This window comes from Heteronotia binoei, chromosome 16, assembly GCF_032191835.1.
Source record: "Heteronotia binoei isolate CCM8104 ecotype False Entrance Well chromosome 16, APGP_CSIRO_Hbin_v1, whole genome shotgun sequence".
Lineage (NCBI taxonomy): Eukaryota > Metazoa > Chordata > Lepidosauria > Squamata > Gekkonidae > Heteronotia > Heteronotia binoei.
The window spans coordinates 48,109,156-48,128,815 of NC_083238.1; the positions used below are offsets into that span (position 1 = coordinate 48,109,156).

General features: G+C 46.0%; 2 protein-coding genes across 3 annotated transcripts in view; one reads left to right on the forward strand and one right to left on the reverse strand.

The window, feature by feature from the left end:
* WDR12 (WD repeat domain 12) overlaps positions 1-16,965 on the forward strand; it is a 344,303-nt gene extending 327,338 nt beyond the window's left edge. The window contains exon 14 of the mRNA XM_060257094.1: positions 16,950-16,965. The gene's annotated coding sequence lies outside the window, so the exon portion shown is untranslated. The remainder of the gene's footprint in view (positions 1-16,949) is intronic.
* The window catches only part of NOP58 (NOP58 ribonucleoprotein), a 30,702-nt gene continuing 24,471 nt past the window's right edge, over positions 13,430-19,660 (reverse strand). The window contains exons 14-15 of one of the 2 annotated variants that reach the window (XM_060257090.1): positions 15,790-15,929; positions 13,430-13,752 (exon numbers count right to left, since the gene is read on the reverse strand). In XM_060257090.1, coding sequence (XP_060113073.1) covers positions 13,690-13,752; positions 15,790-15,929 — 203 coding nt within the window. In that variant the 3' untranslated portion in view covers positions 13,430-13,689. The remainder of the gene's footprint in view (positions 13,753-15,789; positions 15,930-19,660) is intronic. The other variant, XM_060257091.1, reaches the window with a different exon arrangement.

The window sequence follows — 19,660 nt, forward strand, 5'->3', positions numbered from 1 at the left end:
TGGGAACGGCTTGTATGGGAGCATTTGAACGCTTTGGGACATTTCTTTTTGAGGCGGCCCGATTTGGGATGTCTTCCATCCGCCCCCAACTGGTTGTCTGTTACCAGCCAAAAAGTCCCTGTTCATCACAAACTCAGTGGCTTTCCTCTTCTGGGAATAGGGTTGCCAATCCCCAGGTGGGGGCAGGGGATCCCCCAGTTTGGAGGGCCCCCCCCCCGCTTTAGGGTTGTCAGAAAGCGGGGGGGGGAGGGGAATGTCTGCTAGGTACTCCCATTATTCCCTATGGAGATTTATTCCCATAGAAAATAATGGAGAATTGATCCATGGGTATCTGGGGCTCTGGGGGGCTGTTTTTTGAGGCAGAGGCACCACATTTTCAGTATTTCAGTATAGCATCTAGTGCCTCTCCCCAAAATACCCCCCAAGTTTCAAAAAGATTGGACCAGGGGGTCCAATTCTATGAGCCCCAAAAGAAGGTGCCCCTATCCTTTATTATTTCCTATGGAAGGAAGGCATTGAAAAGGTGTGCCATCCCTTTAAATGTGATGGCCAGAACTCCCTTTGGAGTTCAATTATGCTTGTCACAGCCTTGATCTTGGCTCCACCCCTAATGTCTCCTGGCTCCACCCCAAAGTCTCCTGGCTCCACCCCTGAAGTCCCCAGATATTTCTTAAATTGGACTTGGCAACCCTATCTGGGAAGGGCTACAAAATAAAAATGAAGAAACTGTTTTATGTGCTTCATTTTTAAAGATAGGGAAGAACAAGAGAGAGAGAAGGGAATTAAAATGATTATGCAGGGGTGGAATTCTAGCAGAAGCTCCTTTGCATATTAGGCCACGCCCCCTGATGTAGCCAGTCTTCCAAGAGCTTACAAAAAAGAGCCTTGTGAGCTCTTGGAGGATTGGCTACATCAGGGGTGTGTGGCCTAATATGCAAAGGAGCTCCTGCTAGAAGTCCACCCCGATATCTGTGTATGTTTTTGTGTGTGTGTGCTTGTGGGTGCACATGTGCCTGTATGCATTTGTGTGCAATGGGTAGGATCCAGCCACCTGTTTCACTCAGTCCCTCTCCTTAATATGACCCTTGTACCATGGAAATAGTTGTTATCAGTGCTTTTTAGGTAGAAAAAGCCCAGCAGGAACTTATTTGCATATTAGGTCACAGCCCCTGACAGCACCATTGTTTCATGCAGGGAACCCAGAAGGAACTCCTTTGCATATTAGGCCACACAGCCCTGATGTGGCCAATCTTCCAAGAGCTTACAGTAGGCCCTGTGCTAAAAGCCCTGTAATCTATTGGAGGATTGGCTACATCAGGGCTGTGTGGCCTAATATGCAGAGGAGTTCCTGCTACAAAGAATGCCCTGCCTTGTAGTCATACTACTTCTGTGTCCATGATGTGAGAATGTAACTGTCACTAGCAGAAGTCCCATTCTCCCGGTGGGAGTGGGGGAATCCCCTGCACTCCCCCCCCCCACTTCCTATTGCCCCTGCTGCTCTGAGTGGCAGGGGGAGATTTTAAAAAAATTGTGATACCAGCTCCAGGATCACCTCATGGAAACGTTGTGGTTCCTTAGAACTACCTGTGTCACTTCTGGTTTTTTTTTTTTTTTAAACAGAAGTGATCTCTCTCCCACAGCCCTCATCTCTCGCTACTAGAGTATTAGCCAATCCTAACAAAACTCAGCATCGTTATAGCTGACAAAATCTGGCCAGCACACAAAACAACTTAGTCTACCAAACAATCCACAAAGCAGAACTCTGCGCACTAGAACCAGAAGTTCTGGTGCTGTAAACAGTTCCACCTGAATTCCTTCGTGACCTTTGACTGGGTCACTGGCTTCGGTGGCATGCAAAATGACGTCTTGGGCGTTGGCTGGATCAGACTGTTTTGAGGAAACAGAGTGTGGAGACGGCCAAGCGTTTTGTTCCTTCATTTCCTGCCCAAGATTGTACCCAAGAATTTCATCCTATTTTCATGCGCTTCTGCCCAATGCTCCCTTTGCAAACAGCATGGTTGCAAGACCACGTTCCTTTCCAATTAAGGCCTGTACATTTACAGAAATGACTCGGTTCCAGGCAGGACTCAGCATTTTGCCTGCAAATGAAACACCACTGTGCTTTGACATTGCTTTTCCATCCCCCCAAGGAGAATGCTTTTTGTTCCTGCTTTGAGGGCTATTACATCCATTAGCATTCCCAGCTAGTGCTTTATAAGCAATACACGGTCCATCGGCAGTTTTTAAAGGGACGTGTACATCTGAAATAACCTATATTGCCTGGCTCTAATGACTGAGCTAAAGAAAAAATACACCGTCAAATATATGATATAAAAAGTTAAAACCTTTTTCAGCTAGAAAATGGGATGTGGATAGCTGGGAAATAACCGGAAACAGAAATGACTGAAGATAGACAAATACAGGGAGGTTTTGGTAGAAAAAGCCCAGCAGGAACTAATTTGTATATTAGGCCACACCCCCTGATGTCACCACTGTTTCACATAGGGCTTTTTGTAGAAAAAGCCCAGCAGGAATTCATTTACACATTAGGCCACAGCCCCTGACACCAAGCCAGCCGGAACTGTGTTCCTGTGTGTTCCTGCTAAAAAAAAAGCCCTGGATAAATGTTTCATTCATGGCCAGAAAGTGAAGAGGCCTCTGCGTCCACTGTGGCAGTGTGATGTCTAGAATGAACCACACTGGAAAATAATTTTCTGATAGAGGGTGCCAGGTACATTGTGTACCTGTTCAGATAGCCAGTTTGGTGTAGTGGTTAAATACCGTGGATTCTAATCTCGAGAGCCGGGTTTGATTCCCCACTCTTCCACATGCAGTTCCTGGGTGGCCTTGGGTCATTCACAGTTTTCTTGGAGCTGTTCTCTCAAGAGCAGTTCTTTCAGGGCTCTCTCAGCCCCACCAAACCTGGTTGTGCGGAGAGGAAAGAAAAGGAGACTGTATGCTGCTCTGAGACGGATTCCCACCTAGCCTTGTCCCCGTCAAGCTCCTCTTCTCCACGGGGCTTCCTTCCGATTTCACACAAGCTGCCCCAGGGGCTGCAACTTGCTCCTCTAAAAATTGGTTTCTGCTTCCCACGGCAAGCGGAACAAGCCACTGCCCCAGGGAAGCTTGTGAGCAATCAGAAGGAAGCGCCGTGGAGAAGATAAGTGTGAAACCAGGACCGATTTCCCACTAGCCTTATGCTGCTCGCACTCTCCTCTTCTCCACGCGGCTGCTGCTGGATTTCGCACAAGCTGCCCCAGACCAGCAAGTTGCCCCGCCTCTCTTCAAGTTCCCTCTGCAACAGGCACTGGCAGACTGGGTCTGAAAATATTGGTTGCCAGGAAACAGAGGGCCCACCCACAATGAGGCTATCAATTAATTTTTTGTAAGAAATAAATAATATATTCCAAAAAATACATGTGGGAAAAGGGTACAATTAAAACTTCTGCAAAATAAATTTTATCAATTTTTTTTTTCATTAAAATAGTAAGACAACGTAAATCCAGTTTGTATCCGGTGGTAATTTCCCACTTCCCTTCAAGATGCAGTCTAAAGCACCAGCCCCAGTGCTACTGCTGGTAAAAAGGGAAAGTAGGGTTGCCAAGTCCAATTCAAGAAATATCTGGAGACTTTGAGGGTGGAGCCAGGAGACACTGGGGGCGGAGCCAGGAACAAGAATGTGACAAGCATAATTGAACTCCAAGAGAGTTCTGGCCATCACATTTATTTATTTATTTATTTTTAAGATTTTAAATTTTTATTGACAACACTTCAACATAAGCATACATACAAAATACACAACAAACATAAAAAAGCGTATATACTTAACCAATACATATCATCTAATGAAGCGTATGAACTAAAACTAATACATATATATATTATCCTGTCAATTCAAAACCCAATTGTTTTGCCCACTCATATATAGGATTCCAAGTTTTCTCACATTCCTCTATATTCCCTCCTCTCAATCTATTAGTTAATAAGTCCATTTCTGATGCTTCTAGCAATTTAAACATAAATTCCTCTCTATTTGGTATTTGAGACGTTTTCCAATATTTAGCGTATAAAATTCATGCCCCTGTAACAATATGAAGCAGTAACTTTTTCACTGTTTTAGATATCGACATTTTACATATATTTAATAAGTATAACTCTGGTATATGAGGGATTTGCATTTTTAATATCTTCTGGCTCCATAGCGATATTTGCACCCAATATTTTTGCCAAATCACATTTCCACCACATATGATATAACGAGCCTTTAACTTTGCAGCATTTCCAACATTTATCAGAAGTATTTGGAAAGGCTCTGGAAAGCTTTACAGGGGTATAATACCAACGGTATACCATTTTGTATAAGTTCTCTTTAAAAAGAGAGGACTTTGTCAATTTCAAGTTATCCTTCCATATTTTTTCCCATACGGTTAATTTAATAGTGTAGCCAAATTCTTGCATCCATTTAACCCAACTTTCTTTTACACTTTCGTCTTGCATCTTCAATTCTAGTAACCAATTATAAATTCTGGAAATCAGTTTTCGATCTGATTCCAACATAATGAGGTCAAATTCATTTAATTTTTTAGAGAAGCCTACTCCCTTATCGACTTTATACCTTGACTTAATTTGCATTTTAAGCCACCAGTCTATTTTAGGATTTTCATCAATATTCAGATCATACTTAGTATCTAGTAAACACTCATACGTATGGTCATCTTCCCAACAAAAAAGGTTTGGTTGTACAGATGCTTCTACGGGGGAAAGCCATCTAGGTGTATATCTATACACTTGACTTTTAATTTCCGACCATGTCTTAAACAATGATTTCCTTACTTCATGTCTAAGAAAAACACTTCCTTTTGTTGGCGCTTCGTACCATATGTACGAGTGCCATCCTCTTACCAAGTTGGCACCTTCCAATGTTAAAAGTCTTTTATTTTTCAATAACAGCCAATCTTTGGCCCAGGTCAGAATACAAGCTTTATGATAAGTCTGCCAATCTGGTAGAGCAAATTCCCCCTTACCTTGCTGTCTTGCAGAACTTTTAACTTGATCCTGGGCTTTTTATTTTGCCAAATAAATCTTGTCACTATGGCCATCACATTTAAAGGGACAGCACACTTTTTAAAATGTCTTCCTTCCATAGGAAATAATGAAGGATAGTGGCACCTTCTTTTGGGGCTCATAGAATTGGACCCCCTGGTCCAACCATTCTGAAACTTGGAGAGTACTTTGGGGAGAGGCACTAGATACTATACTGAAACTTTGGTGCCTCTACCTCAAAAAACAGCTCCCCCAGAGCCCCCGAAACCTCCAGCTCAATTCCCCATTATACCCTATGAGAATCGATCTCCACATAGGGAATAATGAAGTGCTCAGCAGACGTTCCCCCCTTCCCCCGTTTCTGGCAACTCTGAAGTGAGGGATTGGCCTCTCTACTCACGAGTTGTTGCCAGCTTCTTCAAAGTAACACAGACACATCATCCCAAGAGGAAGCCTTTCAATCGGAGACTGAAGCCTCTGGAGGTGGAAAGGCACATGGTCCTCTGGGGGCGGGGCTTCCCCCCACCGGCCAGCTGACGGGGGGCGGGAAGGAGCCTGGGAAAGCAGAAGAACCCCCGCTGGGACCTGGGGATTGGCAAACCTAAGGTAAAGGTAGTCCCCTGTGCAAGCACCAGTTGTTTTTGACTCTGGGGTGACGTTACTTTCACAATGTTTTCATGGCAGACTTTTTACAGGGTGGTGTCCATTGTCTTCCCCAGTCATCACTACACTTCCCCCCAGCAAGCTGGGGACTCATTTTACCGACCTCGGAAGGATGGAAGACTGAGTCAACCTGGAGTTGGTTACCTGAACCAGCTTCTGCTGGGATCGAACTCAGGTCGTGAGCAGAGGGCTCCCACTGCAGTACTGCACCTTTACCACTCTGCGCCACGGGGCTCTTGCTACTTCTGGTAGGGGAGAGGAAAAATAGATAACTATTGATTTTGTATTCTTGTTGAAGTGACACTGAAATATAGGATTGCCAGCAGTGTTCCCTCTAAGCTGAGTTAGCGTGAGCTAGCTCACAGATTTTTAGCCTCCAACTCACAGATTTTTGTCTTAGCTCAGGAAGGATGGCCCCAGAGCACAATAACTGATGCAGTAGCTCACATTAATACCAGCAGCTCACAACTTTAATGCCAGTAGCTCACAAAGTAGAATTTTTGCTCACAAGACCTTGCAGCTTAGAGGGAACATTGGTTGCCAGGTCTGCATTGGAAAATACCTGGAGACTTTGGGGGTGGATCCAGGAGAGGGAGGGGATTGGGGAGGGGAGGGGCCTCGGCATGGTCCAATGCCATAGACTCCACCTTTCCGAGCAGCTATTTTGTCCAGGGGAGCTGATCTCTGCTCGCTGCAGATCAGTTGTAAAAGCAGGAGAACTATGAAAGAGAAACAGATTCCCCTAAAATGGGGTTGCCAGTCTCCATGTGATGGTTTGAGATCTCCTGAGTTTACAACTGATCTCCAGTTGACAGAGATCACCTCACCTGGATAAAAATGGCTGCTTTCGAAGGTTGCTCTATGGCTTTATACCCCAGTGAAGTCCCTCCCCTCTCCAAACCCTGGCTTCTCCTGCAGAAAATGGATGCTTCAGAGGGTAGACTCTATGACATTGTACCCCACTGTCTTCCTCAGGTTTCAGCCTCAGATTGAGGGTTGCCATCCTCCAGGTGGGTTAGAAACCCTAGAGTACCACAATGAGGGGTATATCAAACACCACAAAAATCGTGGCTAAAAAACGAACAAAAATTCACACTCTATTTTTAAACAACAACTCAGTACTTGAAGAAACACTTAATTGGAAATTATATTTAACAACAATTTGTATGAAACAATACACTAAATATAGAAAATCCCAAAATCCATTTTTCAGTAATGGAAAGAAAAAAGGAAGTTTCTCCACACAGCATTTTTGCATGCACTGGCACTTCAATATGTCTGCGGGAGCGGCAGAATTGTTCTTTAGCGTCTAAAGTCGGAAATTGACGTGCATGTTTAAAAGAGACTTTAAAATTCAACCGTTGATCTCACATTACTGGAAAATGGATTTTGGGATTTTCTATATTTAAGTTTGTTCCTTGAGAGGACAGCTATGGTGAACCTGGGCAGTATAATAAAAAGTAGAGACAACAAAAGTATGTATAGTCAAAGCGATGGTATTCCCAGTAGTAATGTATGGCTGTGAGAGCTGGACCATAAGGAAGGCCGAGCACAGAAGAATAGATGCTTTTGAGCTGTGGTGCTGGAGAAGACTCTTGAGAGTCCCTTGGACTGCAAGATGATCCAATCAGTCAGTCCCAAGGGAAATCAACCGTGACTGTTCCCTGGAAGGTCAGATGCTGAAGCTGAAGCTCAAATACTTTGGCCACCAAATGAGAAGGGAGCACTCCCTGGAGAAGATCCTGATGCTGGGAAAGACAGAAGACACAAGAAGAAGGGGACGGCAAAAGATGAGATGGCTGGACAGCATCACTGATGTAACTAGCATGAATTTGAGCAGACTTTGGAGGATGGTGAAAAACAGGAGGGCCTGGCATGACTTGGTCCATGGGGTCGCAAAGAGTCGGACTCAACTGTGCAACTGAACAACAAAATATTTAGTCTATTGTTTAATATGAATTGTTGTTAAATATAATTTTCAATAAAGTGTTTTTTCAAGTATTGAGAATTATTGTTTAAAAATAGTGTAAATTTTTGTTCATTATTTAGCCACAATTTTTGTGTTGTTTGATATATCCTCCAGGTGGGGCCTGGAGATCTCCCATTTTTACAACTGATCTCCAGATAGCAGAGGACAACTCCCCTGAAGAAAATGGCTACTTGGAAGGGTGGCATCTGTGGCATTGTACCACACGGAGGCTCCTCCCCTCCCCAAACCCCGCCCTCTCTTACATCCACCCCAAATCTGGCATGCCCTACTTGCATCCACAGGGGATCTGGCAATCCTAGGTGTTAATTCTACATTTTCCTCTATGGTTGCCATACATACCAGCACAAAGAACATCTCTCTGCCAAGCAACATGCTATTCTTCAGCATTACTGGTCTCAAATTTTTCAAAATGCTTTTTAAAAGACTATTACTATTACTCTCTGAACTGGCTCCCTCTACTGGTTAACTTAACCACAAGAGTGTACAGGTCATTGCAAGCCAGGTTTGGTTTGGTTTTTAACCATTAAAACCTTATGAAATCCTTGACCTGCAATCATATCTGTTTGCCTCTTGATTGCTTTCTTTTTCAGACAGGAGGGATGGAACTGCAATAGCAACAGCAACGTGTTACTGTTGCTGAAGCTGAAGCTCAAATACTTTGGCCACCAAATGAGAAGGGAGCACTCACTGGAGAAGATCCTGATGCTGGGAAAGACAGAAGGCAAAAGAAGAAGGGGACGGCAAAAGATGAGATGGCTGGACAGTGTTACTGATGTAACAAACACTAATTTGAGCAGACTTTGGAGGATGGTGGAAGACAGGAGGGCCTGGCGTGACTTGGTCCAGGGGGTCGCAAAGAGTCGGATTCGACTGTGGGACTGAACAACAACAACAAAAGCGATTAAACTAGGGCCCAATAGGAGAAGGGAGACCAAGGTTTCCTATTCCCACTCTCTGCATGGAAGTTCACCGGGAGAAGAAGTAGTTAGATTTATACCATAGCCCTTCACTCTGAATCTCAGAGTATCAGAGCAGCTTACGATCTCCTTTACCTTCCTCCCCCACAACAGACACCCTGAGAGGTAGATGGGGCTGAGAGGCCTCTCCCAGAAGCTGCCCCTTTCAAGAACAGCTCTGTGAGAACTGTGGCTGACCCAAGGCCATTCCAGCAGCTGCAAGTGGAGGAGTGGGAAATCGCCGCTCTGAGACCCTGGCATTTGAAGTGGAGGGCGGGATATAAATCCATCATCATCATCTTCTTCTTCTTCTTCTCCTCCTCCTCCCAAAGAATCTTCCTTCCCAATTCTCTCTCCCCACAATAGAGTTGGGAAATATCTGAAGATTTCTGAAGGTTTGGGGAGGGGAGGGGCCTCAGCAGGGTAGAATGCCTTAAAGTCCACCCTCCAAAGCAGCCATTTTCTCCAGGGGAACTGATCTCTGTCATCCAGAGACCAGCTGTTATGAACATATGAAGCTGCCTTATACTGAATCAGATCCTTGGTCCATCAAAGTCAGTATTGTCTTCTCAGACTGGCAGCGGCTCTCCAGGGTCTCAAGCTGAGGTTTTTCACACCTATTTGCCTGGACCCTTTTTTGGAGATGCCGGGGATTGAACCTGGGACCTTCTGCTTCCCAAGCAGATGCTCTACCACTGAGCCACCGTCCCTCCCCTTGTTTTTTTTTTTTAATATTCTGTGTGAATTATTTTATTCTATTCTATAATCCTTTGCCATATAATGTCCATATAATGTCATATAATGTAATTCTGGAACATGACAATTGTCAGACTGAAGAGGTCATTAATGCACATCTACAGCCATGTTCAAGATCCAGGTGAGCCATCAAGGTCCACTCAGTTTTTTTTTTTAAATTTTAAACAATTTTATTAAGACATAAAAATAGCTTACAATCCATATAAAACTGAGAAGTTTACAGTTAGAGTCATCAGAAATAACATCGTAAGCTTAGTAAACAAAGTATACTCCCCTTGTTAATTGTGGAAGATCTCCAGGTGCCACAAGAGGCTACCAAACCCACCACAGAACCGGGTGGACCAAGCCAGGGAAACGTTTCAGCTGCCTCACAACATTCCACGGTTGCTTCGTATTGTGTTGCAAGGCCCCGACTGACTCAAAGGTGACTTTTTCCCCGCCTTATCTTTTGCCTGAGTTTTGGTGATGCGCTCTCAGAGTTGTATAAATAAAAAGCAGGCTGCCGGTCTAACCTCTGAGGTTTCACGCTATCAGGCGCCTCGAGATCTGTCATAAAACTATTCCACAATAATCCAGGGCCCTGCCCGATGCAGGCTGATTAAGCACAAAGATGTGCATTTTTTGATAACTAAAAAGAGAGAGAATGTGTGTTGACTAAGTAGGAATTGCTGAAATTGCACAAGAGGCAAAACCTGAGAGCAAATGGTCTTATGAAGTCTCATCGACTACAAGAAGAGTTAAATATTGGCATAAAAGCCTCGCATTTGTCAATGTGAGCTAAAATTGCTTAAGCAGAGCTGCTCTGTACCCAATGTCTAGACTTTAGCATAATTGATGCCAGAGCCTCATAAGGAATCCAAGACCACTGCTATGAGCGCAGACTTATAAGAGTGAAGTCTTCACAGTGCTTTCTAGGACTATGTTATGTATTTGCTGTGTTACGTATTGAAACTCACTGAATTATTATTGCCTAAGCTTGAGACAGGCACTCCTTGCAAACCAGGATCCTGAAGCCTGGAAGAACTGGCCAATCAGGATGCTAGACATGTAACAACTTGTGACAAAGAGATGCAAATTAAGAATTCTGGAGTGAGCCAATCAGGATGCTAGGCATGTAACAACTTATAAAAAAGAGATGCAAATGGAGGATTCTAGAGTAAGCCAATAGGAGTAACTGTTGCCTGCTAAAGGAGGCGTATTTAACTCAGCCACAGGGCACCTTTCCTTTCTTGAGGAGGGCAGGCTTGGAGATGGGAGAGACTTCAATGGGACATAATGCCATAGAGTCCACCTTCCAAAGCAGCCATTTTCTCCAGGCAAAATTATCTGTTATCTGGAGATCAGTTTGCAATCTGAAGTGTGCATGCACCCTTAATATGCGAAGGAGTTCCTGCTACAAAAAAAGCCCTGCATCCATACAACTGTTCCCCACAGAACTCTTCCTTCTCCCCTATCCACAAGTGCCCACCGTTGTTGCTAGGCAACTTCTGCTGGCTTTCGGTAACTGGCATCGAGCTGTGCCCTGTTTTCAATAGTCTGTTTTAAGTATCTTTTTTTGTGACTTGGAATTGTTTTAAGTTCAGGAAACGGTGACCTAGAAAACACTTCCACTGAACAATCCAAAGGAAATAAAATTCTGACGCTCCAAGTCATCAGGAATAAATGAAAGATGTCCCGATAAACAGAAATGCCGCAAGATAAAGTCATGTGGTCGCTTAACAAAGGAACTTCTTATCACTTGGCCAGACTGTGTAGCTCTTATATGCATCCGTGCAGGTCTTTTCAGTAAAATACAGATATCCTATTGTTCCCCAGAGTGGTGTATGACCTTTTAAAAATGTGTTAGTGTGTACAACCCAGCCTTTCCTGCTAGGCTTTAACATGTGAGCTGAATACAACACATGCCTAAATTAGCCACAATCTAGATCCAGTCACCAGCTAGTTTGGTGTAGTGGTTAAGTGTGCGGACTTAACAAAGTGTGTGGACTTAACAAAGAGTTGCTTAACAAAGGAACATCTTATCACTTGGCCAGACTGTGGACTTAGACTTTTATCTGGGAGAACCAGGTTTGATTCCCCACTCCTCCACTTGCACCTGCTGGAATGGCCTTGGGTCAGTCATAGCACTTGCAGGAGTTGTCCTTGAAAGGGCAGCTGCTGTAAGAGCTCTCTCAGCCCCACCCACCTCACAGGGTGTTAGTTGTGGGCGTGGAAGGTCAAGGAGATTGTGAGCTGCTCTGAGATTCGGAGTGGAGGGAGGGATATAAATCCAATATCATCATCAGTTTGGTGAACCAGTTTGGTGTAGTGGTTAAGTGGGTGGACTCTTATCTGGGAGAACCAGGTTTGATTCCCCCCTCCGCCACTTGCACTTGCTGGAATGGCCTTGGGTCAACCATAGCTTTTGTAGTTGTCCTTGAAAGGGCAGCTTCTGTCCGAGCCCTCTCAGCCCCACCCACCTCACAGGGTATCTGTTGTGGGGGGAGAAGATATAGGAGATTGTAAGCCGCTCCGAGTCTCTGATTCTAAGGGCGGGGTATAAATCTGCAGTCTTCTTCCCAACCAAGTACTTGTCAGAATCCACCCTGCTTAGCTTCTGAGATCCGGCTTGCCTGGGCTATCCAGGTCACAGCTACTAGTAGCTATTTTGTTATGCAAATACTACATTAGCAGGGGTGGCCAACAGTAGCTCTCCAGATGTTTTTGCCTACAACTCCCATCAGCCCCAGACATTGGCCATGCTGGCTGGGGCTGATGGGAGTTGTAGGCAAAAAAAAAAAAAAAAACTGGAGCGCTACCGTTGGCCATCCCTGCTATAGTCTTTTACGAATAGGTCCGTATAATGACCCTTTTCTGCACTGAGAGTGTATAATTTCTTTACCCGAAATGCATGACGTTTGCCCATTTTTTGACTGCCAATTACCTCACAGGGTGTCTGTTGTAGGGGGGGGAAATATAGGAGATTGTAAGCTGCTCTAAGACTCTGATTCAGGGAGAAGGGCGGGGTATAAATCTGCACTCTAATGTTACTTGGGCACTGCAGGGGTTCTCCCATCCATGGCACCCACCACCACCTTTTCTGGCACCCACCAAGTATTTTTAATTACATGTGTTATGAGATTACTGTTATACACTGCCCTGTCTTGGCAGTGGGAGGGCAGTCTAAAATATGATGAAACAAACAAACATTCTTGGGGGATGAGCTTTTGAGAGAAATCTTGACAAAGGGAACTTTGAATCCTGAAAGTTCGTTCTCTGAAAATCTTGGTCTCTGAGGTGCTACTGGACTCAAAATCTAGCTGTACAAGCTGGTCAACTCTCAACAAAAGCCTATTTGCCTCCACAAAGTTTTTGAGATCTTTAAGGCAACTCACAGAACTCAGCTGTGTTCCTCTGCTTGCTTCTACTAGTAACAATCAAAGCTTATGCATGAGGATGGTGGGGGGTTTAGAGACCAAGTCCTATGAGGAAAGGTTGAAGAAGCTGGGCATGTTTAGCCTGGAGAGGAGGTGGCTGAGAGGTGATATGATCACCATCTTCAAGTACTTGAAGGGCCGTCAGATAGAGGATGGTGTGGAATTGTGTTCTGTGGTCCCAGAAGGTAGGACCAGAACCAACGGGTTGAAATTAAATGAAGAGTTTCCAGCTCAACATTAGGAAGAACTTCTTGACCGTTAGAGTGGTTCCTCAGTGGAACAGGCTTCCTCGGGAGGTGGTGGGCTCTTCTTCCGTGGAGGTTTTTAAACAGAGGCTAGATGGCCATCTGACAGCAATGAAGATCCGTGAATTTAGGGGGAGGTGTTTGTGAGTTTCCTGCATTGTGCAAGGGGTTAGACTAGATGACCCTGGAGGTCCCTTCCAACTCTACGATTCTAATTTGGGCATAGCACGTTTGCAAAGTATCTTGAGTAAAGCTCTTCCACATCCCCCCTCCCCCAATTTAAGAAGTACTCGTCACAATTCCACAAAATTAAATGGACACAGTTACAATTTCGGTGGTGAAGAAGAAACGTTAAAAAGCTATGCAAAACCAGCATTTTTATTCAGAATCCTTATGAAGGGATCTACTGTAGAAAAGTAATTTTCCCCAGCGCAGATTAGACTTAGAACTGGGATGGGGGGGATGGACTGCACTGAGTTAAGTATACAGAATTTATCAGCTTTGCCTAGCCATGGGGGAAATTGCATGTTTTAAAAGAAAGTGACTTCGTAAGCGCGTGTCCTGGGGAACAACAAAAATATGACAAAAGCCGTCTTGGAAAAATTGCGGCTTCTCTCTTTTTAGTCGTCTTCAGGCTCCTCTTTAATTTTCTTCTTTTTCTTCTTCTTCTTCTTCTCTGTGTTCTAGAAAGAACAAACAATGCAGTGTGTTGCTGCGCTTGACTTATGGTTACACCTGAAATAACAGTTAGTGGCTACTCTTTGCAAAAAAGAAAGAAAGAAAGAAAGAAAAAGCAAGCAAGCAAAACATTCATTTACTGTAGGGGAAAATGAATGGCAGAAGCAAAGTCGTGTTCGACCTGCATTTAGCAGCTAACCCTCTTTAGAAGAGACGCACAAAGAACAGCAGGAATCCATGGTTACCACCGGCATAGCCCTAATGGAGTGAGTCTTCGGCACTAGGCAACAAGACCAGCTCCCATCTCTGAGTACCTCAACCGAGCAGTCGTCCTTCCTCCTGTTTGGGGAAGGGCCATCTGCTTCAGGTGAGGGTGGTTTCTCGGGGTTGTGAAACGCGAAGCTTGAGATGGTGAGGAGAGGCTCACTGCTGAAACACTGGAAAGACCCCCACCATCTGTTTGCACAGTCCTCCAGGTCATTTTCATAACAACGTAACCAGGGGTGGAATTCTAGCAGGAGCTCCTTTGCATATTAGGCCACACCCTTCTGATGTAGCCAATCCTACTGGAGCTTACAGTAGGCCCTGTAATAAGACCCCTGTAAGCTCTTAGTGGATTGGCTACATCAGGTGTGTGTGACCCAGGGGTGGAATTCTAGCAGGAGCTCCTTTGCATATTGGACCACACACCCCTGATGTAGCCAATCCTCCAAGAGCGTACAAAAAGGACCTTTGTAACCTCAGCTACATCAGGGGGTGTGTCCTAATATGCAAAGGAGTTCCTGCTGAATTCCACCCCTGAATGTAACCCCAGATCTATGTGTCACCTCGTAGGTTGGAAACAACAGCCGCTGAAGACACCTTTAAAACCCCCCAGCTCAGAAGGCCTTTTGAAAATTGAGTTCTCAATTATAAAACATCAGGCCTCAGATTCAGTGGGAGCTCACAGGAGCGCAGCTCCTGAACCTGAGAGTTCCACCTCCTTGTCCACCGAATAGTAGGTGCAGCTGCATAACAATCCCTGGATGAGCTCCACCACCTATTTTTCTATAAAACGATCCCTGTAAAATATCATGCTAAACTGTTACTGTTCCAGAAGCTTGTTAGCAGCCTCTGAGCTGAGAGTATATTCTCGTCTGCTTGCGGGTATTTCGCCCGGGGGGGGGGGCAGACAAGTGAGCTGAAGGGCTCTTGGCTCACAGCCAAAGGGGGGGCAGCTCACTGAATCTGGACCTACCCAAGATGCATTTTTGAAAAAGTATCAGTTAAATTTTTGCAAATACATCAAGCGATAGAAGAGCACAGCCATTTCTTTCTACTGTTCCTGTCTTCAAGGGTTTGGGGGATCCTTTAAAAAAATGGGCAGAAAGTCACCTTTTAGAGGTCACTCTTGCATTGACCTCTAAAATTGGGCATTTAGTAAGATTCTAGGCTTGGATCCAGCCCTATGCATGTTTGCGTTCCCCTTCTTATTGCAGCCCTCCCTCCCTCCTCATTCTCAGAGGTTCATGGGTCTCTGGGTCTCACGAGGCCTCCCCCCCAAAACCCATAGGAAAAGCTTAAGAAGATGGGGCACTAAGTGACCTATGGTGGCAACCAGGTCTGGCCCTAGACTGTCTGGCACCCTAGGCACGGCTAACTTCTGGTGCCCCCCCCTGCACTGATAACATCCCCGTCACATGATGGGGGGTGCCCACTTTCACCCCCCCAAAAGGCTGGCCCCCTAGGCAACTGCCTAGTTCGCCTAGTGGCAGGGCCGGCCCTGGTGGTACCAGAAAAGCAGTGAAGATCTTGTCTGTGATGTCTGCTTTGGCTTGGTTGGTCCAAGCTCCTGCCATTCAACATGGCTATGGATTTCTAGTGACTCCCCTACCACTTGCTTGGCCTTCCAGCAGTACTCAACAAGACAAAGGATGGAAAAGAGTCCAAGAATGGAAAAAGAAAAACATGCACCACCAAACAGTTAACAGATCGTCAGCAACGGGTATCCTCTGAAGAGCTGAGGCTGCCGAAAAGATCTGACCATTCTATAGGTCCCTCACCTCCACTGCTGTGCTGGTCGTTGGCTGTTCTTCCTCCTCTTCTTCCACCTCTTCTACGAAAACCACCACCTCCTTTTGTTTCTTCTTTTTCTTCTTCTTGACAGGTTCCTCCTCCTCTTCTGGCAACTCTTCTGGCTCTTCTACATACCGGGGGGGGGGGGGGGGGGAGAATAATCAGAAATGAAGCCTTAGGTGGCCATCAAACAAAGACGTCCCAAGCAAGCCAACCACCATAAAACAGCATATGGGGGAAAATAGACATGGCAGGAGCAACCCAGAGCTCCGCTCCAAAACTGAGCAGAATGTAGCAAAGGCACTAGTGAGGAATTCTTAAGTATGAATAATTAGCAGAAAGTGCAACTGAGGTGTGAGGGGGTGAGAGCTGCAGTGCATAGCATCTGTGGCTTCCTGCTTTCGGTTTCTAGGCACAAAGTAGTGTGCCCCTGAGGAGCCTCGTGCTACAGAGCGGTAAAGCTGCAGTACTGCAGTCTGAGCTCTCTGCTCATGACCTGAGTTCGATCCCGGTGAAAGCTGGGTTCAGGTAGCTGGCTCAAGATTGACTCAGCCTTCCATCCTTCCAAGGTGGGTAAAATGAGTACCCAGCTTGCTGGGGGGAAGTGTAGATGACTGGGGAAGGCAATGGCCAACCATCCTGTAAAAAGTCTGCCGTGAAAACGTGATGCAACGTCACCCTGGGTGAATGATTAGGAACAGCTGGTGTCTAGGAGCTGACAAGTCTTGCCTTGGGCAGTTTGTTCCCCAACATCGTCTTTTCATTCTGCACTGCTGTATTTTGCTCGGGATGTCTTATGCTCCCTGAGTATGCTGGTTTTATGCGGTAGCCTTTCTGAAGTCTCAGCAAGGAAGGTCAGCTATAAATATTTATTTATTTATTCATGTTATCTACAGTCCACCTTTCTCACTTGGACTCAAAACGGATTATAGGGGAGGGACAGTGGTAGAGGATCTGCTTGGTAAGCAGAAGGTCCCAGGTTCAATCCCAGACATCTCCAACTGAAAGGGGTCCAGGCAAGTAGGCGTGAAAAACCTCAGCTTGAGACCCTGGAGAGCTGCTGCCAGTCTGAGTAGACAATACTGACTTTGATGGACTGAGGGTCTGATTCAGAAGAAGGCAGCTTCACATGTTCATATGTACAGAGTGCGTGTCAAGACAACTGACAGATGGGACGTTCAATAAACAGTGCAGCAGAATTCGGGTCACAGAACCAACCAGACGTCTAAAAACAGAACTGAAGCAAAGCATAACTATTAACACCCTGCCCTAAACAGTGCAAAATTCTATAGTAGGATCACGGTTTCAGCAAGCTCTACAGGGTTTCAAACTCATTTGTTACGAGAGCCAGATCAGACATAAATGGGACCTTGTTGGGCTGGGCCATGTTGGGCCGGGTCATGTTTGTACCTATTTAAGATTAGGTAGCAGAGATACAAACTTTACAAAGGACACATACAAACAAAATTAAAGATGTTTTAAAAAACAACATAGAACATTAGCACTCGTTGGTCTTAAGGGTGCTTTCTCTACATTTCTCCCATGGGATCCAGAAAACTGGGCAAAGAAGCTCTGGCTCTTTCCTTCCTTCCCCAGGGGACTAGGAGGGGGAGGAGTCTTAGCCAATGGAAGGAAAAGAGGCTTGGCTCAGTAGCTCCGCTGTATGACTGAGAGCCTGGCAAAGCAAGTTCTTCCTCCTCCCCCACTTCCTCCCCAAGGAAGGAGCCTCAGCCGATGAAGAAGACAGAGGCTTTGCTCTGTAGCTCTTGTGCAACTGAACAAGCCTTGCAAAGCCAGCTGTGATGCAGAGAGCAAGAGAGAGGGAGAAGGAAGCAGACAACAGTCAGTTGCTCGGGGGCCTGATAGGAGCCCTTTGGGGGCCTGATTCAGCCTGGTCCTTTTAACTGGAGATGCTGGGGACTGAGCCTGGGACCATCTGCAAGCCAAACAGATGATCATATCCTGGAGCCGCAATACTACTCCTGGTTCTGAACTGTACGTAGTGCCCAGAATCTGACAGTAAATGATTCAGTCTTTAATGGCACTCCACCTCTGACCGAGATGGACCAGGCTCGCCCAGCCTCAGCAGACCTAAGCAGGGTCAACCCTTGTTAGCACTTGGATGGGAGACCACCAAGGAAGTCTAAGGTTGCCACGCAGAGGCAGGCAATGGCAAACCACCTCTGCTCATCACTGCCCCGATCCAGATGACCCAGGCGAACCAGATCTTGGAGGCTAAGCAGCGTCAGCCCTGTTGAGTACTTGAATGGGAGACCACCAAGGAAGTCCAGGTTTGCTATGCAGAGGCAGGCAATGGCAAGTTGGTTGTGATTGGACGCTTTCTACCTCCAATGGTACCCCCCCCATCCACTAGGGGGCAAGCAAGTTAGAATTCTATCCCTGCTTCCATATATGGCTTGCACACACAGAGTTTTTGTAGAAGGAGCTCCTTTGCATATTAGGCCACTGATGCAGCCAATCCTTCAGGAGCTTACAGGATTCTTAGTCCAGGGCCTACTGTAAACTCCAGGAGGATTGGCTACATCAGGGAGGAGTGGCCTAATAGGCCAAGGAGCTCCTGCTACAAAAAAAGCTGTTTCTGTGCAAGCCATATATGGAAGCAGGGGTAGAATTCTAGCAGGAGCTCCTTGGCCTATTAGGCCACACACCCCTGATGTAGCCAATCCTCCAGGAGCTTACAGGGTTCTAAGTACAGGGCCTACTGCAAGCTCCAGAAGGATTGGCTAAATCGGGGTGTGTGGCCTAATATGCAAAGGAGTTCCTGCTACAAAAAAAAGCCGATTGCACACATCAGTGGGATCACTGCTACACAATTCTAGAATGAGTCAATCGCGACACCGAACACAGGAATCTGTGGCACAAATTACACGGTGTGTTATTATCCAAGCTCACCCACACAGACACTCTACAGCTGGCAACAGAAGGTCTTTGTGACAATTTAAACCGGTTTCTTTTGGCGACATCTGGAAACCAACAAGCATGCCACTTTGATAGGCTCTCCTTCCAAAAAAAACTGTCGTTGACAAGTGACATCAACAAGCATCTGTATTTGGTACATGCAAAGGACGTGCTATCATTCCGTGTTCCATATCAAGGTACTGAGCCAAGAACCATCCTTGATTAATTTAATGGTTCAACTGAGAGTGCTCTGTTCTGTTCCCTTCACCACGCTGGCAAGAACCACAGCATACAACCGGATCAAAGAAGGCATTCCACAAAATGTACACCCCAGGTTACACCCAGATTTTACAGCTACATAGAATTATAGAGTTGGAAAGGACCTCCAGGGCCATCTAGTCCAACCCCCTGCACAATGCAGAAAACTCACAAACACCTCCCCCCAAATTCACAGGATCTTCATCGCTGTCAGATAGCCATCTAGCCTCTGTTGAAAAACCTCCAAGGAAGGAGAGCCCACCACCTCCCGAGGGAGCCTGTTCCACTGAGGAACCGCTCTAACTGTCAGGAAGTTCTTCCTAATGTTGAGCCGGAAACTCATAACACGTTTTTCGACTGGGATAAATTACAAATATTGACGGATTGGGGCCCTGCTTGCTGGAAAAGGCAGGAGAGAAAGGAGTGGCGGCGAAGTGGGAAGACAAGGCAGAGGAGACGGCAGCACACCCTCAAGTGAGCTCAGTGCTGACAAGGCCAGAGGTGGCAACGGGGGTTGGCAGCAGAAGCCCTGCATGTCCTGAGGCCAGCACAGAAGCAAGAGGGTGCTTACCAAAGGGGGAGGCAGCCAAGAAGGCCGCAGGGCCAGGGAGACGGTGGCTGGAGCAGTGGGGGATGAGGAGCTGCCCTGAGCACCAGAGCTCCCTCTAAGCTGAGTCAGCG